This window comes from Podarcis liolepis, assembly GCF_965112155.1.
Source record: "Podarcis liolepis genome assembly, chromosome: 2".
NCBI lineage: Eukaryota > Metazoa > Chordata > Lepidosauria > Squamata > Lacertidae > Podarcis > Podarcis liolepis.
The window spans coordinates 77725298-77748754 of record NC_139555.1 but is presented as its reverse complement, the minus strand read 5'-3'; the positions used below and the strand labels follow the sequence as shown (position 1 = coordinate 77748754).

Below are 23457 nucleotides of genomic sequence, written 5' to 3'. Positions count from 1 at the left end.
GCTAAACAGTGAATCTCATGCTGTTAGACTTCAGTGTACGCAAAGGTGTTATTTTTCTAATTGGGACAAGGCAGGCTCAGGTGGCAATGAAATGTTATTGTCATGTGACAGCCTGCAAAATGTAATTGTGCATTTTTGAAGTCAGGGTACGAGGAGTTGTGTGGTCTTCTCTTGAGCCATTCACCTTTTCCTACACACAGGTTAATCTTTATTATGTTTTAAATGTGGTTGCAAATGTTTTCCTATCCTCAGTTGTGAATATGGATTAAGCACCTATTGCACGTGGTTGTCCAATGCAACATTTCTCTTTCCCCCATCCCTGCTCCCAAACCACACATCAAATATCAATGTGCACGTGGTTTCCTACATTTGGAGAGGAGAGACTGGGGTCAGTTCCTTCAGTGCATGATATAGATTGACAGGACTTCATCCTGTGGCGGGTGGGTTGGTGCAAAGGTAGGTGTAAGCATGTTTTAGTTTAATGTTTTTCATTAAAGAAAATTGCAAGAGATTAAAAAAGTAAGTGGGAGAAGTTTCTGATTTCATTTATTCAACCTCTTCCTTTAGATTTTTGCAGGACAGTTCTATTATTAGTCACTTAAGTCACAAAACAGATATATAAGGGACAGCAGAAACTGAGCTGTCTTTTTAGATTTTCTGCTTTGCTGTCACACTATATGAGTTTTATGTAGCGGAATGTAAAAGAATTAAAGTATAAGCTGTTTTGTAAACAAAAAATGAATGTATGCTTTAAACTTTACATGGTTAGTTATGCTATATACATTCAAGCATTGCATGCCTACAGTTACTTTGCCTATGTGGCTGCGCACCAAATTATATACAGAGCTGAATTCTATTTACCATTTTTTTCATCAGTTCAGCAGGCAGCTGACTGATACAGGGAGTTATATGTGATTAATTATAACCTCAGGAGGTAGGCAACATGTGACCTGAGTTTCACTTGTGAGCTCTTGCTCAAACTCCTGAGAACTCCAAACATTTTTTTCTATATAAAAAAAATACAGATTCAGATTGGGCTAGAGATCCCTAAATCACAAGTGATTATTGTGGATGGTTCCCCAGTGCTTGTTCGTCTCTGTATTTGGGTGGGGAATGGAGAACCACTAACCCAGGTTCCAAACACTTCCAAGGCTGCCACTTGAATAAAATATTGGAGGGGTGGGACAGTTAAGCCCCACCCCACATAATTGATCACAAGACATCACACACACACCATTTGAATGGCAATACTAATCATTTTTTTTGGGGGGGGGGCAAATATTTTAGTGGGGATAAAGGGACCTTGACCCCTCCAAGCTGGCTCCTGTGAACACTTCACGGAACAGCATTGCATCTAGAAGATCTTCCATTTTGTAGGCTTCTGAATTCAAAGTTGACACTTTTCCTTTATTTTTTTAAGGGAAGCAAATACTGTGAAACAGCTAACCCAACTATTGGAACCCAACGGAAGTGTCTTAGTCCTGTCTGTGGCTTTTGGTTCCAGATCATCCGGAGTTCAGTTGTTTGTTTATATAGTATCATAAATGTGCTTGGCAATATTACTATATTGTGCAGCATTGATTTTGCTGACTGGCAGCAGCTCTCCAGAGTATTGAGCTGGGTCCCCTCTCAGCCCTACCTGGATGTGCTGAGGTTTGAACCTGGGACCCTTCTGCAATGCAACACATAGGCTCTTCCCCTGAGCTGCAGCCCTGTCTCAATCAGGTGATTACTTTTATGCTATAATCTCATTAAGCCCAGTGTAGGAACATTATACTCTTCTGAGAGAGAGCTGCCTTATTGCATACGGAAAGTTACCTCTGTGTTTGCTTATATCTATGTGGATTAGTAGTAGTATTTTCTGGAAAACGGTACGTAATAAAACAGTGGAAATCCATGGATATCCTACATGTGTTCTGGGGCTTAGCCTTGACTCGAATAATTTAGCCCTGATAGATAGATAGATAGATAGATAGATAGATAGATAGATAGACAGACAGACAGACAGACAGACAGACAGACAGATAGATTTGGCTATGGGTTGCATGTAGGTGTGTAAGTGACCAAATCCCAATTTCACCCTAAATTTGAGTATATGCAAACAGCAAGAGCTTTTCTGCCCTTTGCTAATAAAAGGTGCCTCTTGCTGATATCATTCCCCCTTCCAGTTACCTAGGGCAGAGGTTTTCAACCTTTTTGAGTCCACAGCTCCCTTGACCAACTGCATTCTTTCTGCGACACCCCTGTGGGGCTCAGGAGCCCAGTTTTATGTCACCCCTTGCCTGCAGAGCTGGCAGCCTCTCACCCTTTTTTGAACACCCTCCCTTGTGGAGTGTTCCCTCAGCCTCCTCTCCTCTCGGCTCTCCCCTCTCCTTGCGAGTTCTCCGGGTAGCCGCTGCAGCCACCCCTGGTTTCTGCGCTGCCTCAGTTCCTGACAACCAGCACCTCGTGGCCAGCCCCAGAAGAATCATTTGCCTGGGGAGCTTGTAGCCAGGGCTGCTGCAACAAACATCTGTGCAAACCTTTGGGAGGCAGAGACATGAGAGGGCATCAGGGAGGGGACAGCGGCCAGTGTTGTCCGTGGCACCCCTATCCATCATTCAATGCACCCCAGGGTGCCACAGCACACTGGTTGAAAACCACTGACCTGGTGCTCTGTTCTTTACTAATCTGTATTGATTTTTCACACCTTTTAGCTTCCTCTGATAAAGATGCAGTGTTGTTGAGGAATGTGTCTTGTGCTACCTTAAAGACTAACAATTGTGGCATAATCTTTTGTGGACCACAGTCCATTTCATAAGGAGATGAAGATCTCTAAGGAAAGGCACTTTTAGAGAAAACTGGTTTTGTTTTACTACATACATTAATATTTATTGCATTTTCTGCTGAATACATATTTGACATTATGATGAGGACTTACAACCTGAATAGAATATGGCATTAGAATGGAGTTAATATTTCTTAATGTCACTTTGTTGTACAGTTCTCTGGGGAGGGGAAAGTGGCAACTGTTTTGTTTTGGATCTGTATATTTTAAAAAAGATAAAACATATAGAGAAAGAAAGAAAAGAAATATATCCAGCTAGCTCCATGTTTACCGTATTTTTCGCCCTATAGGACGCACTTTTCCCCCTCCAAAAATGAAGGGGAAATGTGGGTGCGTCCTATGGGGCGAATACAGGCTTTCGCTGAAGCCTGGAGAGCGAGATGCTCTCACTCTCCGGGCTTCAGGAAGCTCTGCACAACCCTCCGGAGCCTGGGGCCAAGCCGCGCCGGCCTCCGGAGGGTCGCGCAGAGCTGCCTGCATTTCGAAGCCTCTTCAGCGCGCCCGGGCTTCGCACAGCTGTCCGCAAGCCTGGGGAGACCGGCGTGGCTCCCTAGGCTTGCGGATAGCAGGCTGTTCTGGGGGCTGGGGTCGGGGGAAGCTCGGGCGTCCCTGCGCCAGCCCCATGCCTGGGGGAAAAATATTTTTCCCCCTTTATTTCCCCCCCCAAAAAAAAACTAGGTGCGTCCTATAGGGCGGTGCGTCCTATGGGGCGAAAAATACGGTATATTGTAAGGAAGAAATTGGAATGTTAAAGGGGTGGAACTTCCTAATTTTCATTCTCTCATTTTTGCAAAAGGGAAGGGCTTACTATCTCTTGTTTGTTGTTCTCTTCTTATGTTACGTGTATACTGATACAGCTCACCCACTATGGACCTACCTTCTGATATTGAGGCAAAACAGTGATATGTGTATATTTGCTAACTTACACATAGCAATTTTCTATTACATGGATGTGTTCACGGTTGAGCAACATATTCTGTAAGGCTTAAAATCCAGCTTGTAAATAGCCGCTCTTGTGGTATCCTATCCTGAAAAAGAATTGTAAATTAAGAGACTTGGCTGGGTTCCCCTTCCCTTTCAGGACACTCATGCAGGCTACACACTTTTGTGGCTATTTGCACAGGTTAAAGGGCATCTTTAATTGCTTAGAATAATCAGGGAACTCAAATATTGAAAGCTTTGGGAGTTTTCTTCATGCCTACAGCACAACTCTGCATGCCATACAGTGGCGCTTTGCACTGAATGTGGGATTACATTGAACACAAACAACCTTTTTTTGCAAACTATATAAAGGTAAAGGACCTATATATGCTAGGCTGGAGAAACAGTAGATCTACAGATGTTGTTCTGGAAAGTTGCATCCAAATGAAATGCCAAGCACCGCTTTCAGTTAGTATTTTCTGCTTCATTCTTCCAGCACATGTACAGTTATTTGGTTTCATAGTGACTGAAAATATTAATTTATAAACAGTCAATATTAACAGAACACTGAAGAATTAACACTCTGATAAGGTGTATTTTCATTTTGCATCAGCTGTCAGGATGTGAAGTTAAAGAAAGTAAAAAGCAAATACAGTGGTACCTTGGGTTAAGAACTTAATTCGTTCTGGAGGTCTGTTCTTAACTTGAAACTGTTCTTAACCTGAAGCACCACTTTAGCTAATGGGGCCTCCTGTTGCCACCGTGCCGCTGAAACACCATTTCTGTTCTCATCCTGAAGCAAAGTTCTTAACCCGAGGTAATATTTCTGGGTTAGCAGATTCTGTAACCTGAAGCGTATGTAACCTGAAGCATATGTAACCCAAGGTACCACAGTACGCATAATATGGTTCCTTATTTCTGGAGATTGTTGGACTTTCATCAGTCAATTCACACATAAAGTTATGTTTCAAACTGCTAACCGGGTGGCCTCTTTCAGGTTAATTATGCTTGTACATAAATTATTTATTTCTTTTTTGTTGTTGGTTTGAACTGCATTAAGAATACACAGAAAAAGTTAAAATTAATATTTGATCTTATGCTGCCAGTTGCAGCTTTTGGGATGATAAAATAAACAAACAAATCTCCATCTACACGGGAATGCTCCCCCCCCCCCCGATACTGGGAATTGCTTATGAGTCTGAACTATTAAATGTATGTATGAGACACAGATATGATATGACTGATTTCTGCAAAAAATGGGCTTTTGTTTACCAAGTTGGTGTGTGTGCAGAAGATGTAAATTTATATGTGCTATTTTCTTTAGTAGTTATTTTTAATTCCATTTTATTTATCTTTGGGTGGTATTTAGCAAAGGTTACCTGTTAGTATAAATACTTCCATCTGTGCAATGGGACTCTTTGCCCTCTAAATCTGCTCTGAAGGGTTGGGGAACACCCAGAACAGATTTAGCTGGGGGGTCAAAGAGATTCAAACTTGGTTGCACAGGTGGAAATTCTTCCACTAATGTCTTCATTGGATGCAACCCTATTTTTTTATTACATAAGTATGACAAATTAAAAAGGGAACAAAATAACTTAAGAGATTTGTAAACAGACTATTTAGTAGCTCCAGCACTGAGAGCCTTCTGGCGGTTCCCTCACTGCGAGAAGTGAAGTTACAGTAAACCAGGCAGAGGGCCTTCTTGGTAGTGGCGCCCACCCTGGGGAATGCCCTCCCATCAGATGTCAAGGAAATAAACAACTATCTGACTTTTAGAAGACATCTGAAGGCAACCCTGTTTAGGGAAGTTTTTAATGTTTGATGTTCTATTGTATTTTTTATATTTTGTTGGGAGCCGCCCAGAGTGACTGGGGAAACCCAGCCAGATGAGCGGGGTATAAATAATATATGATGATGATGATGATTAGTAGTAGTAGTAAAATAGTAAGCAGTTTACAAATGCTTTTAAATTAAACAAATAAAATAGTTTTGCAAGTGGGATATGCTAAGCCTGGATAACCATTGTAAAAATAGTTTAAGACATATTATATAGTGGTTACATATGGAGTTAAATTATCATTGCATTAATTGTGGTAACAGGATTATTCATTTCCTCATCCAGTGTTTTAATAATATGTTAGAAAGGAGCAGTAGTATAAAATGGCTGCTTTTGAAAGCTGTTTAGGGTTCTGGACAAGGTCAGCTAGGAGGTCTTCCAGTTGGCTTTAAGTGGACAAATGCAACTATTTCTGGCTCCTTTTCTGTATTTTACATATTGATGCTAGTTGGCTTCACTCCTGACTCTTTAAGAATTTTGACCATTAAACTCACACTGGACTGAAACTTAAGCTAGGAAAGCTCATTTTGTCTGGCAGGCTAGGATGTTCAACACTTGACCCTGGGAAACTATCATTTAATTGACTGTTGAATTCAGGTTTCTGGCTGGCATGTGAAAATTCTGGGTGCCTTTATTGAGCACTATACTTACCCTGAGGCCAAATATGAAAGCTATCCACCTGCTTCTCTCTTCATAAACATGACTAAACGGGCAAAAAAGTAGACCTTTTCCCAGCCAAAGTACAGCGCCAAAAGTTCTTTTTGGCAGTGCTTTAGACACATAGTACACTCTTGAAATGGCACATCTTTGTGTGCAAACTTGGGCGAGAAAAAACAAATAGGTTGTATTGTTTTTAATACTGTATGTGGAACAGCTGGGCCTGATTGGAACAGAATAAAGGTCACTTTCCTTACTAACCCCCCCCCCCCAATTTATTAGTTTCCAGAAAACTAAATGAGGTGTACAAAGTGAATTGACAGTGTATTTTGCAGAGATAGCTGAAAAGAATGATTGGTTTACTTAACAGACCTTTTAGAATTATTAGCTACTGAATATGAGGAAACAGTGAAGTTGGGATCTGAGGCACAGGGTCTGAAGAATAAGGAAATAGTTGTTGGAAATTTTAAAGTAAGAGTAATAGATATGTTTAGAGAGTATTCGAAGTGTAAGCCACATCCGCATTTTGAAATTAAGTCTTGACATGCAGTGTCAATGATGTGGTATACTCCTGAGGGTTGGTAGAATAGATTGCACCACTTTGAGTAGCAACATTTCATACATAGTCACATGTAACTTACGCTGGATTGGGCCACAGTGTGCTTGCAGTTTAACCGACTTTTATCAGAAAGCATCAGAAACTAGTGCAGATTTGCTGATAGCTGCTCACCTAGACATGTCTGAAGAAGTTTTTTTTTTTTTTTATTCGTTCGCATGTATCAGAAATAATGCATAATAAGCAATGATAAACCATCAAATTCAAGCAGTATGGAATAGTTGAGATCTACTTTAAAAGGTCCGGGAGAATAAAAACATCTCTGCCTGGCACTGAAGGGGTAATGCAGGTGCCAGGTGATTTTCCTGGGAAATAATTCCAAAGGTGTCTCCACTTGTCACAGCATTTCAAAGTTAGTGGGGACCCTTGGAGAAGAGATTCTGCAAGTGGACCTCATTGGTGGGTGGGTGCTTATAATGTCGGGAGACCACCAGACAGTCAGACTTCCCAAAAAAAGTTGTGTTTTTCTTTCTTTTTGATTTTGGCTATTGGACAAAATTTCAGCTATTCAGCATATACCATATACATGTTTCGTCAGAAGTAAATCCTGCTGCGTTCAGTTAGGCTTTCTCTAGTACAGTGGCACCTCAGGTTACAGACGCTTCAGGTTACACTCCACTAACCCAGAAATAGTACCTCGGGTTAAGAACTTTGCTTCAGGATGAGAACAGAAATCGTGTTCCGGCAGCGTGGCGGCCCCATTAGCTAAAGTGGTACCTCAGGTTAAGAACGGACCTCCAGAACGAATTAAGTTCTTAACTCGAGGTACCGCTGTAAGTGTGTTTAGGAATGCATCCCAAGTCACATAAACACTTTGGAAGAATGAGAAATTATTTTGTCGTTGTTGTCGTCCCCCTCAATATTTGGCAGCCAGTATTGCCAAGTGTAAAATGGCATCAGTTAACTTTCATGGTGCATATCTTAAAATCAGGCCAACAAGAACGGACACTTTCTGCTAAAAAGACTCTGTACGATTTTAGCTTTTTGTCAGCAATGCTTTTGGCTTCTCCTCTGTTAAGAGCTGTGCACTGGAAGTGAGCGTAAGAGAACAGTCCCCCCTTTCTGGGCCTCTCTCTTGCTCTATCTTTCTCCCTTTTTCCTTAAACAGTTGGCAAAGTTAGTCATTTCTCCAGAATGGGTGTGAATTACCCATTGCTCTGTTCCAGTAAACTGAGTGGGCAGCATTAACAGTTCTACAACACAAGAATCGTTTAAGGACAATATGTGTCGTAACTACTCCTAGAACCATTTTTTAATGCATGGGCTCCAAACATTGCTTTGAATTAGCAAAGATAAAAAAATCTGCAGTTTGGTTCTAGCAGTCAGGATGTGTGTGGTTTTGGTATGTCGTCCATCTGAGCACATGATGCTTGGGTAAGTGCTAGGAGCCTGGGTTATGATTCACTGGGGGAAATCATGGAAAACAATGTCTGCTTTAAAGATAAAAGGGAAGATAAAGGGGGAGAGGGGGGTGTTGTATAGTAACCAAGCACTTCAACATGATCTGTCCATACGTGAAAACAAACTTAAAGGTATAATTGCTATAGAAAGACTCAAATCAGCTACTATGTTCATACCTCGTTACGGAATTCATGCGGTCAGTAAAGTTGCACATTTTATTAGAAGTAGATGAGCCAAAAAGGTAAATAAATGCATGTATCAAAAGCCAACAGCAACAAAATAAAGTTCAATATATACTACTTTTATTTGATCAACTAATGGTCACAATTCACTGTGCACTTTTAAGTTACACAGGAACTCTCCTTTAGCTAAATGTTTTTTTAGATAGCTAGCTAGCTAGCTAGCTAGCTAGCTAGCTAGATAGCTAGATAGATAGATAGAGTTAGGGAAGAATGGTTTTAAGTTGCCAGCAGTTTTATCTCATTCTTGGTGGTAATGGAGGAAGTTTTTTTATACTTTAATTCAGCACAAACTATGATATTGTGTAAAGATCTCAGGTTATGCAGAATGGTGCTGTTGCCAACTAGCAGTGCATGGCAGCAAAATGTTTCTGCTTGGGCTGCTGTACATGTTCACATTTTCCAATAGGATGGATGCAGCTCATTATAAAATCACATACATACCTAGACTTAAGGAAAGTTGTAAGATATGTCTTCCTTTCCTTAACCAACTTACCTCTGGTGGCATACTTGCCTTTGCCTCTTTAACTGCTTTCATTGCAACATCCTGTAGTTGGGGTTTTTGTTTTGACCTCTAATGTATCATGGAATTTAGAGTTGGAAGGGACTCCAAGGGTCATTTAATCCAACCCACTTCAGTACAGTGGTGCCCCACAAGACGAATGCCTCGCAAGACGGAAAACCCGCTAGACGAAAGGGTTTTCTGTTTTTGAGCTGCTTCGCAAGACGAATTTCCCTATGGGCTTGCTTCGCAAGACGAAAACGTCTTGTGAGTGTTCTGATTTTTTTCTGCTTCCCCCCCTTTTTCTAAGCCGCTAATAGCCTTTTAGCCGCTAAGCCGCTAAGCCTTTAATAGCCGCTAATAGCACTAAGCCGCTAATAGGGTTGCTTCGCAAGACGAAAAAACCGCTAGACAAAGAGACTCGCGGAACGGATTAATTTCGTCTTGCGAGGCACCTCTGTACAGGAATCAGAGGTAAAGAACCCCTTGCAGCTGGGAACAGCTCTGGAGGTGGCAGCCAGTGAGCTGATTGTGCAGGCCTGCATGTAAGTATCCAAGCAAAATGCGAGGCATCAGTAAGTTAGCCCCAAATGCCCTCACAAAGGACAAAGCTGCCATTTATAAAGGGAAGATCTCAAGTGGTGAAGGCTGCTCCCAACCCCTCCGCATGATGCACACTCACAATGTCATGGAGACCTTGGTCTTCTTTGTATGTAGAAGAGCAGGAATGAAAGCATGATTTGACATTTTTAATCCTTAACAACAACAACACACAGTAATTTTGATAACTGTTAATTATTGGTCTGTTTTACCCTGTTGAAGTCAGCAAATTATAAGGGACCCTTTTTTGTATAGCTAGCATTTATTTCAAGGAATTGCCTGTGTTTACAAAGATTGCGTGCCAAATACACTAATATTTTGTAAACAAAACTTTTTTTATTTAAGAGCAGTTACAACATGCAATTAGTATCTCACTGAAAAGCTATATTTTTTTTTTTTAGTTTGAGCAGAACTGCTGAAATAAATTAACTGCAAAATGACTTTGTAAGACTGGAGAAATAAACACAGTGTGTCCTTCTGTGGAAGTAGCTTTACTATATCCAGGTTTGGCTGTGGTAATATTCCATCATTGTTTTGTGACTGGGGAGTGAAATCCACTTTTCACAGCCCCATGCTGTGTTCTTCAGTTGCATGTTCATTATTTTGCAAGTGTACATCTAAAAGTATGACAAGCAGGCATTTGAAAATGTGTCTGTTCTCTCTACCTGCATTTGTTGCTGTGGGAAGTAGTCCTGTGCTGATTGCTTTTTCCACAAGCACCCCTTTTTGTGCAGCATAATTTGGGCCCCAGATTGGTAACTAGGAATAATCTACTGGATGACAGATTTTGAAGAGAAAATGACAGAACACCATTCATTGTCCCCTGTAGCTCCCAGCCAAACTACTCAAATATATTATCGGTGATCAACAGCCCATCTTGGACAATAATATTTCTATTCCATAGGACTTCAGTTGTAGGTCTCTACTTGCTTGCCGATAGTTTCCCAACCTAAAATACCAGCAACACGGTTTTTGTGGGGGTTGATAAAATGAGTTGCCACCAGTATTCATATTTTGATAACAGTGCTGTGGGTGTCAGCATAAAATGGCTGCCCTGGGCCAATGAGTACCGTCACAAAAAGGCTTTGCCAGCAACAACAGACTACATAACAAAGACACAAACAGAGGGACCAGATCCTGCAAAAAAAAATGAGATGCTAACTTTGTCCCCATATTATAGGACGTCTACAGCATCAGTGGTTCATTCACCTGCTCACCTTTCTATGTGATATAGGACATCAGCTGCCAAACAACTACTCTTTGGTATTCTGTAGGACAAACAGGGCAATCTCTATGCAAAACAACAAATATAACATCAGAAATGGCAGTATCCAGAAAACAGTAGTAAAACATTTCAATTTACCAAGGCACTCTGTAACTGATCTTAAGGTGGATGTTGAACAAATGAACTCCAAAGGGAAACTCCTTATATGACCCTACTAAATTACAGTTTATTAGGCCATTCAGTTCTGGATTCCCCTGTTGCTTGAATCCAGATGACATATTTTTATCACACCATACATTAACTAGTTTACCACTGCCCAGATGTCTTTGTTGTCACCACTGTTGGCTTGTTAATTGGTCACTGTACAGTGGTGCCTCGCAAGACGAAAATAATCCGTTCCGCGAGTCTCTTCGTCTAGCGGTTTTTTCCATCTTGTGAAGCAACCCTATTAGCGGTTTAGCGGATTAGCGGCTATTAAAGGCTTAGCAGCTAAAAGGGCTATTAGCGGCTTAGCGGCTTAGAAAAAGGTGGGGGAAAGCGGAAAAAATCGGAACACTCGCAAGACTTTTTCATCTTGCGAAGCAAGCCCATAGGGAAATTTGTCTTGTGAAGCAGCTCAAAAACGGAAAACCCTTTCGTCTAGCGGGTTCTCCGTCTTGCGAGGCATTCGTCCTGCGGGGCACCACTGTATTATTATTTTTTCTTTTTGCTTTTAAGTAACCATTGCTAATCATTCCTTTGGCATTTCATTTCTTTGACCTCACTTCCATACATTTAACACCTCCCACCCAAAAAAACCCACCTTTACCTTCCAGTTTAGGATTACACTTCATGCATCTGAGGAAGTAGACTGTGGTCCATGCAAGCTTATGCTAGAATTAATTTGATAGTCCTTAAGGAGCAACAGGACTATAACACTGTTACTCCCAAGAAATGCACCCAGATCACCCTGTGCTCTGTTTTGACACAGACACTGGGACACCAGGAATAGGGCCTGGGAAAGCTGGATCTCCTTTTGCTGGTAGCTGGAAAATGTTGGAGAAGGAAGCCCCCACAGCTCTATTGTGTAGCAATTCCTTGTCTTCATTTCCAGCCCTATCTCCTGCTCTCTCTCTCTGTGTGTGTGCACACCCATACTTTCTCACTTGCTTTGCTTGCCAGTGTGCATGCTGGATCACGCTGCCAAGGATTCCAATACTCAGTGAAAAATGCCACTGCTTTTAAGGGGCGATGGAAAACAGTAGATTTTAACAAAATGTTCTTTGTTATTAACAAAAACGTGAGTGACTAGAATCAAGTGAAGCTTGACATTTAATGCATTTTGATCACTATTTGTCAATAGTAAAACAGAACGTCTGTTCATAAAATGGGGGTGTAAAATGTGCGTTTTGATGAGGACGTTGACTGAGCAAGGTCAATTGATTATTATTTTTCTCTGCAGCTTGTCCAAACAGCTAACTGTGGTTAACAAGTAATCACCCCCCTTTTTAAAAAAAACAACCCAAATCCCCAAAACTATTGTTCATGCCAAGTGTCAGTTCAGCTGTTGAATTTTGTGTGTGCGCTTGCTCACGTGCTTGAGTAAAGACAATGGATAAACAAGAGCATGCTGAAATCTTTCTTCTTCTTCATGAGTGAATGTGTCAGGCTTGAATAATGGCCTTGTCTGTTTTTCTCTTAGAATGAAGGCTGCCAATGGGGATTATCGAAAAGAGCACAGAGACAGAAGTCGCAGTCCAATAGAACGGGCTGCTGCACCAACAATGAGCCTTCACACCAACCACATATATGCCTCAATCCCAAGCTTACCCATGGATCAACCTCTAGCACTGACCAAAAACAGCATGGATGCTACCCGGTCTATTAGCATCACTCCTACAATGACGTCAGTGGAACGGCAGCAGGTACTTATGCTGTTCTCCATGATTTCTCTCTCTCTCTCTCTCTCTCTCTCTCTCTCTCTGTGTGTGTGTGTGTGTGTGTCTGTGTCTATCTATTTAACAACTACTTTTCTCCTCAACTTGGTTGTGTTCCTTTGTCTTTGCCTACATCATTGCCTTGTTCCTCTTCCTGTGAGCACATAAATGCAGATTAAAATGTCACAAATGTTTTGATGGTTGTAAGTCACCCTGACCACAAGGAGATTCAGGTGCAATTGAAACAACAGCAAGATATCAATAAATTTCTGAGCAATCTGATTCAGCATGTCCCAATAAATAATATAGCTTGATAGCAAGTAGAAAATCATTCATACGTATTTCCTCCTGTTCAACTCTGTTGAAGTCAGAGGGCCTTCGGACAGCAGAAGAGGCTCGCTGTTGCATTCCCTTCAGTCTTGGAGATCAAAAAAGGAGCAGGCAAAGTTGTTGCCCCTGCTGCCTCTGATCAGACCTGGCTGAAAGTAACAGATCCTCGTTTGCAGGTGATTTGTATCTTTCAAAAGGAGATAAATACAGATTCTGGATTGCACCACTGCAAGTTTAAGGTGTGGAAAATCCACCATAGAAAGATCTCATATTCAAAAAAGTAAGAAACAACGACCTTCAAACCGTGGAGACAGAGTGGGCTAGCGTTCTCTGCTCTATTGCAGCTTGCATTGCCTTTTAGCTCATAGAAGGGTCCCTGCATATTTTACTTCAATGAGTTGGAAGATATGTTTATTGGAAAGAACCCTTTCCCCACATAATTTCAAACAACTTAAGAGCTCCCATCTACGTACAGTATTTGAATTAAAGTTTGCCAGTATTAGTTTCTTATGGATTATTAGGAAAAAAATCTTCAAAGGCTCTTAGATACTTACCTTCTACAGCAAGTTTTTAAGATCTGGCTATAACATGAGCCTTGGAAAATATCCATTGTTCTCTGGGAAGAGGACTTCCGGGTTGGCGCGACCTGGAAATGGCGGATTCCCTCCGAGCTCCGGAGGGAATCGGCTCAGCGGTGGATGGGTCTTAGCCGTGCCGGCGACACGGGGACCCTTAAAAACCGTAGGCGCGGAAGCCTGCGGACTGAGGACTCGGCGGGTGCCTCAAGCGCCCCCCCTGATTCGCAATGAGCCTTTTTAAAGGCTACGGAGGGGATACGGGGGACGGCGCGGCACTGAGAGTCGATCGCTACCGCCACTGAGCGAAGCCGCGAGCCATAACTGGAGAGCGCCGACTTCCTTCCTTGAAATTTGGACTGAAAAAAAGGAACCCGTGAGTAATTTGGAACTGAACTTTAAAATCTTTACCTTCTGAATTTGAGACGACCGGGGGGTGTGCTAAAAGGAAGTCCCCACCCCCCCCCCTGCAGACAATCCAGAGCAACGAAATAAGAGCTAAGCTGGAGTGCCCACCCTGTAAAGGGTGAGTTTCAAAAGACAGCAACTTCCAAGATTTAGAAAAGCAAATTTGAGTAGGAGATTGGAGTGTTGAAGGAGCCTTTGTTTTCTGGCAAACAACCCTCCCCCCCGGGCCCGGGAGCGATCTGCTTTGGAGCCTGTGTAGAGGAGCAGAGTTTGACAGCTGTCAAAGCTGTCAAATGGACTGTTAACAGTGAAAAAATTGTTACTTAAGACCTCTCCGGATTAAAAGGAGTTACAATTGAGCTAAAATTGTGGGAAACAAAGAAACAATAACAGGACAGAGGATTGTTGGAGGAAAGATCATCCAGCAACCAGATTCCCTCTAGGGGGAATTCTGTGGAATTACAATGGCTGTGGGTGGAAAGATACTGAGAGAAATCGAAAGGATGTTTTCACTGGTGGGAACTTTACAGGAGCAGACTACAGCTATGAGTAAACAATTGACGACCTTGGATTTGGAAACAAGTAGTCTTGCTGAACGTAATGATGACCTGAGTGAGAAAGCACCCACAGCTGAATTTGAAATAATAAACAAAGAAGAGGAGAAGACAAAACAAGAAAGAGAACAAGTTATGTGGAAAAACACCAACCAGAAGTCGGCATCTGGAGAACACAAGCAAGGAGACTATTGGATTAAATCCAGTGTAAGTCTACGAAAGATACAGAAGATGAAAGTGGAGGCCCTGGGAGTTTATGGAACTCAGGATCTAGAAATAAAGAAGTACAAATGGGGCCTACACATAGACTTTAATTTTGACTATCATCAAGACTCAGACCTACTGGAGATTCCCCAGCAGTTGCCTTTAAATATGGGAAGAGACTATGGACTGATTGGACTGATTGTTAAGGAAATCTTTCGAGACCCGATGACAGACAAAAAGGACTACCAACAAAACCGGCGGAGAGGGACTGGAAAGGATTTGAGAGCCTCGGATGTGCGGAACCCAGGCTAAAAACTGTTATTTTAGACATGTCTTGGGAAAGGACGCAAAGCGGGGATGGGAGGGAGGGAAGCATTAAATTTAAGCAACACTCAAGACCAGGGGGTTTAGTAATAAGAAAATTATGTAAGAAAAAATGAGAAATCGAGGGAAGAGAACTGGGGTCCAACTTAGGAAAAATTTTATTTTTGTTTTTTATAAAAGGACTAATATTAAGACGGAAGAAATGCCAATTTGCTGACACAAATTTGGGAATAGGGATGCAAGGGAGGGGGTGGGGGGAAGTCAAGGACCAGGGTTAGAAAATAAGATTTTTGGGAATTATATATGTTTGTTGTTTTGTCTGTAATTGTTTTGGTGTTATGTGTGTTGGTTTTGTTTATATAAAAAGTGAAAACCCAATAAAAATATTTAAAAAAAAAAAAAAAGAAACTGTGAGAGGGATGTGATATGACCTTTTGGTGAAAAAGGTCTGGTATGACTTGCTGCTCTTTAACATGGGGAGACAGAGATAACTGGAAGCCTGACCTTGACCCAGAATGCAAAAAGCTTTTGAACAGTGATCAGTCTCTAGGCCAGTGTTTCCCAACCGGTGTTCCGCGGCACACTAGTGTGCCGTGAGACACCGGCTGGTGTGCCGTGGGAGGGAGGCGGGCGAGTCGGGCGGCGAGAGGCGGCGGCGGCGAGGATCCGCGTCGAGCCGGGGGCGGCTCCGCGGTGCTGGTGCCGAGCGGCGGGGCAGCGCACGCAAAAGGGAGGAGCGGAGGAGGAGGAGGCCGGCATGTCCGGGCAGCAGCAGCAACAGCAGCAGCAGCAACTCCCGGCGACGGCTCCTCCTCCGCCCGCTATCGCCGCCACCACCACAACAGCCGCCGCCGCCTCAGCTGCTGCCGTCCCTCAATCCCTCGCTCTGCTGCCTCCTCCCACCCCGGCAAGGGGGAGGGAAAAAACTTTCACTTTTGTGCGTCCCTCCCGGCGTGACGCTGCGCGCTGACGTCACGGGGCGGGGCTTTAATGGTGGTGTGCCGCGAGATTTTTTCCCGGTAAACAGGTGTGCCGTTGCCCAAAAACGTTTGGGAAACACTGCTCTAGGCTATGTAGCAGATGTGTAGAGAGCCCCAGACACCATTTTTCCTTCCTTCTGCTGACTGAGAACTCGGCTTCCCCAGCCTCTACCTGGAGGTTATTATAACTTCCCCCCTTGGACTTCCTATGTTAGTGTCAAGTAAGCAGGATATTTGGTGCAAGCACCAGCATTTTTCTCTGAAGGCCTGGATGGCTGTTTGTGCTTTAAAAAATAAATAAATTATAGAGGGGCATTTTTTAATTCCTTTAGGAAAATTCCTACCGAATAAAGATAAAACAGTCTTGTTTATACTTCCTTTCCGTCAACTTAGTTTTGTGCCAAGCTGTTCTTCCCACAATGCTCCCCTCCTGTTTTACTCTTAGATACATGGGAAGAAGCACAATAGTTTATAAAGCAAGTGGCATATTGGAAATTGCAACCTATGTGAACTAGGACGATAGCACAGACATGCTTGCTAATGTATTGAGATGGTCTCCTTGTTGATTTACTACAAGCATAACCACACAAGCATTCCTCTAGGGAATTTGGGAATTTTTTTTAAAAAAAAGTTTGGAGAACTTCTCACTCAGCATTCTTAAGTGTTTCGTTAACACTTTTATTTTTTTATTTGGCACTTCATAGTTGCTCTGAAATCCTTATATACTGTACGTATATATCTGGGATGTGATCTGTACTCTGCCCTGCAAGTGGTTGCGTTATCATTTGGTGTATTATTTTGTATAATCCATTGTACGAGACCAGCTCTTGCTGTTCTGCATACACCACTGCCTCTCTGTAGCCGGTTCTGATGACAGACAAGGAAGGGAGAGGCTCCCATTGACGACATTAGGGCTCTTTGATAAGTCTTACTATTGTTTCTCAGCTTGGCAGCCAACTCTGCCACTCTAAAAGTACATTGGGAACTGTTTTTACTGGATTATACTTGGGAGGTTATGGCCAGATGGTTAGACGTTTTGTTGTATTTGGAACATGATTGAACTCTTGTCTGAAATTGGATGTTGCTTGCTGATATTATGCTAATCATGTTGGGTTTTTTTAAGAGAGAGAAAAAGGTTAGCAAGCAGCTCTTTTGCATTGCTTCCATTCATTTCAATGGTGTTGCCTGTACATGGTGAAAGGAGGGTGTCCATAACTGTAATCATGTTACCAAAGCTGTATGGAAATCAGCTTCCATACCAACACACTCTCCTCTTTACTGGAGTCATGGGGAAGTGCTTTTCATACCAGCAAGATCCACAACCCTACAGAGGAAGCAGCCAGGTCATCTTGATCCACATAGTTCCTATTACAAATGTAATTGGGCTGTTTTCTATTGATTCGCCTATATATAGGGTACACTGTACCTAGTCATTGTGAAGAATACAAAGGATTAAATCAGTGGGACTAAATATTCCTCACTGTTCCTCTCTTTCCTTTGGTAATAAGTATCCTAGGCATGTTTGAATTTGCTATAGGAAGATGCAAATGGCTTTGTTCTCCATAGAAGCAGAACAAACAGCAGCAACCTGCCGCTTTTGTTTTTAGATTGCTGAAGCCTGACTATCTTTGATCTTGCAGTCAAATATAATCTCTTCTTAGGGTGCTTTGACTGAACTTGTGTTAAACAATGAAATCTCTCTGCTGGTTCCTATGTCATGTGAGGTTTTTGCGGCTAAAGCACATAAAGGATGAAAGGCTCGGCCCCTTTTTGAATGCCCACCTTTTGAGCAGGCTTCTAAACTAATCTCAGCGAACCAGGACACTCCAGGTGATAGTCTTGAATTTGGTCCTGGGTTCAAGTTCCATGTCAGCTCATTGCTCTTTGGAGTGTCTCGAGCTCTGTTTGCCACAGGCTTGTAAAATAAACCCGCAAAATACATACGGTCTGCTTTGAAAAGGTGTGGTTAACTCTCGTTGATGATGGATTAATGTTCTTAATCCACCTAAGCATTCTGTCTACCGAAGCGTTCTACTTTTCCTGCGTTGCTGGTTGAGTTGACAGGTCTGGGTCAACACATGTAGCAACTAATAAGAGCTTTTCTACTGACCATCCCTTGCAGGTTCCAAGTGTCAGTTCCCAAACCTACTATGTGCAAGTGTGTAGGGCTGGGCAATAATTGGTTTTTGACATCATGATATATAATCAGTTAAACATTGCGATATTTCAATATACCACAATATCAGACATAAGGCAACTGTTATGTTATAGTACTACTGTACCAATGATTTTTAAATTAGCACATTTTCTCTAAAATTAAACTTGTAGAAGTAACTAGTAGCATAGATATCTAAGGTTCCCTAAAAATTGATTACATTACTAAACATTACATTACATTACTAAACAAGAAAAAAGCAAATTCAGTGCCACACTTTTAGATACAGTGGTACCCCGCAAGACGAACGCCTCGCAAGACGGAAAACCCGCTAGACGAAAGGGTTTTCCGTTTTGGAGGCGCTTCGCAAAACGAATTTCCCTATGGGCTTGCTTCGCAAGACGAAAGCCCATAGGGAAATCTCTGGGACAGCGGGGAAGCGCAGCGCATTTAGAAGCGCTCGGGGAAAGCAGCGCACTTCGCTTCTTTCCCCGGAGTGCTTTTAAATGCGGGCGGCTGGGAGGGAATCCCTTGGCCCCCCCGCCGGACTTCCCGAAGCTCTTTTGAAGTCCAGCGGGGGGCCAAGGGATTCCCTCACCGCCGCCCACATTTAGAAGCGCTCGGGGAAAGCAGCGCACTTCGCAGCTTTCCCCGGAGTGCTTTTAAATGCGGGCGGCTGGGAGGGAATCCCTTGGCCCCCTGCTGGACTTCCCGAAGCTCTTTTGAAGTCCAGCGGGGGGCCAAGGGATTCCCTCACCGCCGCCCGCATTTAGAAGCGCTCGGGGAAAGCAGCGCACTTCGCAGCTTTCCCCGGAGTGCTTTTAAATGCGGGCGGCTGGGAGGGAATCCCTTGGCCCCCCGCTGGACTTCCCGAAGCTCTTTTGAAGTCCAGCGGGGGGGCCAAGGGATTCCCTCACCGCCGCCCGCGTTTAAAAGCACTCCGGGGAAAGCAGCGGGGGGTCCCGGGAAGGTTTTAAAATGCTGGGGGTCGGCAGCGCTTCGCTCCCGACCCCCAGCATTTTAAAACGCTGTTCCGAAGCGGGGAGGGGGACGGGGACATCTGCCCCAGCCGCCCCACTTCGGAACGCTGTTCCGAAGCGGGGAGGGGGGGCGAGAAGACCTGCCCCAGCCGCCCCACTTCGGAACGCTGTTCCGAAGCGGGGAGGGGGGGGCGGGAAGACCTGCCCCAGCCGCCCCACTTCGGAACGCTGTTCCGAAGCGGGGAGGGGGGGCGGGAAGACCTGCCCCAGCCGCCCCGCTTCGGAACGCTGTTCCGAAGCGGGGAGGGGGGGCGGGAAGACCTGCCCCAGCCGCCCCACTTCGGAACGCTGTTCCGAAGCGGGGAGGGGGGTCGGGAAGACCTGCCCCAGCCGCCCCACTTCGGAACGCTGTTCCGAAGCGGGGGGCGGGAACACCTTCTGAAGGCGGGCAGGGGGCGAAAGTCTTTGTCCCCCTGCCTGCCTTCCCAGGGGCTTTTAAATCACCCCGGACAGCGGAGAAGTCCTCCGCTGTCCGGGGCGATTTTAAAATGCCGCCCGCCAGCATTTTAAGATCGCCCCAGACAGCGGAGAAGACCTCCGCTGTCCCAGGGTTTTTTAAAATGCTGGGGGTGGGAAGAAAAGCCCTTGTCCCCCCCCCCCAGCCTTCAGAAGAGGTCCGGGGACAGACTGTCCCCGGACCTGGTCTGAAGGCGGTTTCCCTAGGAACGCATTAATTGATTTTCAATGCATTCCTATGGGAAACCGTGCATCGCAAGACGAAAAAACCGCAAGACGAAGAGACTTGCAGAACGAATTAATTTCGTCTTGCGAGGCACCACTGTATTCAAATATCAGTCTCAGTTGAATGTATAACATCAGTTATTTGATTGTTAGTTAATTTTCTTTTGTAAACCTGGCCAAACTAGAAAGAATGAATAAAATTTTACAGAACAAAAAATACTAAATGAATTTGATATTTTTTGCAAGGAAAGTTTGCATTTTGGCATTCTCTGGCCATAGAGATGCTCTTTGTATTTGAAGAGCATTGCCAGCCTTGCTGAACCCGCTAATACTAATTTGTGCCATCCCCTAGATCCTCACTTAGTAGTGCCAGGTGAAGCAGATCATTCCACAATGGTAGATGGCAAGGCCACCCCTGCTTATATGATCAGGGAAGGAAGTACACCATATGGAGAATACGAGGCTGTCACCAAAAACACCAATGCGTGTTCCTACTTACAGGTGTCCAGACATCCTTATACTGTGCTTGCTTGTACTGGCCAGCCAAATGTTTGGGTGGAAAGAGTTGTAGGATAAAGTGGCCCAGAAATACGTAAGTAGAACTAGGTCCCAAGAAGGGGAAATAGGCAGGCACAGGGTTGCTAGCATTGGCAGCAGCCAAGTTCTTTTCTCTCCTTCTGTTTTGTACTTAGGCAGCATAGTTCTTAAGTTATGGCTTTGGACTAGCTACAGTTTGTGCCACTATGGCAGTTGTCTGGTTTGAGCATTCTTCTCTGCTTGTGGTGAGGATGGAAGGCAAGAGAAAGGGAGGGGTGGACCTAGGGGGAGGTATTTGAGAAGACCCCCCTTCTTCTCTCTTTGTCTCATGTAGGACCAGTTCATAAATTGAATTTCCCCTTTTTCAGTGAGTAGTCTTTCAACCTTCTTTGGGGTATACAGATGTTGTGCATAGGTGTATTGTGTGAACTGGCTGATCATGGTTGTGCCCAGTACCAGTTCTGCATTAGCAGCAGCAGCAGGTGAAGTCACAGCAATTGCGGCCAGCCATCTTTGGGATAAGCCCATTTCACACTTAGTGACATGCACTATTTACAGCCCCAAAACAACATGCAGATTCTTCATGCTTAATATCCGAACATGGCCGCATTTTTCCCCCATCCTCTTTCTTTCACCTCCCTGGTGGATATATAGAACTTTTAAATTGTTTTATTGCAAATTTATTAAAGAAAAGAAAACAGAGAAAAGAAGCAGGAAAAGCAGGAAACCTCCCCAGCTTAGCCCACAATACAATAACCATCAATACGTCCACCTTAGTCTACACATATGGCTCGGTATATGCCCTCCCAATGTCCAAACAGGTCGCCAAAATAAGCTGATGCTTATAAAGTGTTCAAATCTGGCAAGAGTGTTAAGGTCTTTAGAGCATTGTGTAATAGATAGTGGGTGATTATCTTTCAGGGCTTGAAATAGAAAGACGAGATTCAACTAAGTTGTTGCATGCAGGGAATGAGGTCCACTTGTGCTACAGGGTTTTCCCTATCCCCTAAATCTGCTCTGGAGGGCTGGGGGAAATGGAAGAACAGGTTAGGAGCAATTTCTGCTGCTGTGTGCATACCCTTGGCACTACACTGAATTCCATCCTAAATCCCTTGGTGACCGTAAAGGCTTGCAAAAACCATTTCTGTTGTCCTGCCATTAATCCCCATACTACAGGAGTATTTTGAATTTGCAGATCTTCTTCAACACTTGAGTGCTTTCCAAATTTAGTGTGCTTGAACTTTGTGTGTTGTACTAAAGAAAAAGCTGTTTATTGATACCAGATATTTTTGGCTTTCTCATTTTGCTGCTTATGCTCACTAGCAGCTATCATTTTATTTGTTGTGTGTGCCTTGTTCAGCTGGAAAAATGAACAACTCTTCATTTTCCTTAGAGGCATAACTGTGCTTATTGATTGTGTTTTTCTCTGCCCCTCAGAACCGTCCATCTGTAATCACATGTGCCTCTGCAATCAATCGTAACTGTAATCTATCTCATTGTCCAATTGCGCACAGTGGATGTGGAACTGCCATGCCAGCGAGTTACCGGAGACCATCTAGCAGTAAGTAATACTGCTGCATTTCTAGTTTTCCTTCTGAGGACTTGAAAGCTTCATGTGGCCATCAAATAACTCTTAACATGTGCAACAAATTAAGAGTAGAGCGGGATATTTATTTTATTTCAAGGGAGAGGGTATACTAGGGTCAAATTAAATCTGTAATTGTGTGCTGGAATAGAAATTTTATTGGGATCTTCCTCCCTGTCTTTTGGCAGCAGAAAGCTTGATTCATGCCAGAATTTACGAGCAAATGTAACGGATGGAGAAAATCAAGGCCCACCCCCAAACATTTTTTGTGCTTTCTGTGCTTGGAAAATGTAGACCTGGTGTTGATTCAACATTGTTTTGAGCATATTTTCTTAAGTCCAATTGTGAGTCTTACTGTTGCTATCTTCTGTAGCATTACATATGGAACTGTAGTGCTAACTCAACTAAGAGTGTATTCTTGCATAAAACACACAAGTAGGGGAGCAGCCTTGTCTCCCCTTGGGTTGCATCCAGAGCAGCTTAGTCATGCACAGTACCGCAGAAATGAGAGACCTAAGTTTTCTGACTGATTTCAACTGGACCTAAACGTGACTCATTTGCTCTGGTACCCTTGACTTGGAGATTATATGACAGTATCAGTTAAATAGGGGCCAGACACAAATTATATATTAGAGACAACATGCAAATTATGACTTTTTCTAGAAGAAAGTGAACAAGAGGGAACAGAAACCTGAAGACAAGGACTGGGTGTAGTAAATGTCATTCTCCTATTTTTTTAAAACCCACATACTGTAATTTTCTGGTTTCAATAATTTTTTATTTATTTTCTCTGACATTAGCAACATTTTGTTCATACAACAATTTTAAAGGAGCACATTTCAGCAAGTGTGCAAACAAAGGTATTACATAGCTGCAAAATGTAGCTGGCCATGTTGCACTGTAACTCGCATCTTGAAATGGAACTGTTTTCATTTACACCTTTTCAAAAATCCCTTCAAATATAAATGCATCTCTTTTGTTTTGCTCTTCCTTGGGAATGAGAATTTATATCTCCATTGGATATACCCAAATGAGTTTTAAAGGAAGCAAACCTATTAGAAAGCTTATTGTATTGGGGATCCACTTCCAACTGGTACAAAAGAAATGATGGGCAGTATTCAGCAGCATAATAATTTCTGTTTGCACTTCCCATGCCCTTCCCACATTTTCTCCAGAGGGCTGGTAGAACACCTAGAACAAAGGGTGGGAGAGGTTGTTCCATTGCATAAGCAGAAACCCTTGTGCTGATGGAATGTTCACTTTGTGCTAGGCTATATACAACTCTATGGGTCAAAACTTTTTCCTTTTCAAATACCCAGTCTCTTGTTTTAGAAGCCTCTTTT

The 23457-nt window shown here is 43.2% G+C and overlaps 2 protein-coding genes across 4 annotated transcripts in view; one reads left to right on the top strand and one right to left on the bottom strand.

Annotated features, from left to right (window-relative positions):
- The window catches only part of ATG7 (autophagy related 7), a 153544-nt gene that overhangs the window by 22913 nt on the left and 107174 nt on the right, over positions 1-23457 (bottom strand). The window lies entirely within an intron of this gene.
- Positions 1-23457, top strand: part of VGLL4 (vestigial like family member 4) — a 98916-nt gene that overhangs the window by 72312 nt on the left and 3147 nt on the right. For all 3 annotated transcript variants that reach the window (XM_083489048.1, XM_083489047.1, XM_083489049.1), the window contains 2 exons: positions 12507-12729; positions 21967-22090. In XM_083489048.1, coding sequence (XP_083345174.1) covers positions 12507-12729; positions 21967-22090 — 347 coding nt within the window. The remainder of the gene's footprint in view (positions 1-12506; positions 12730-21966; positions 22091-23457) is intronic.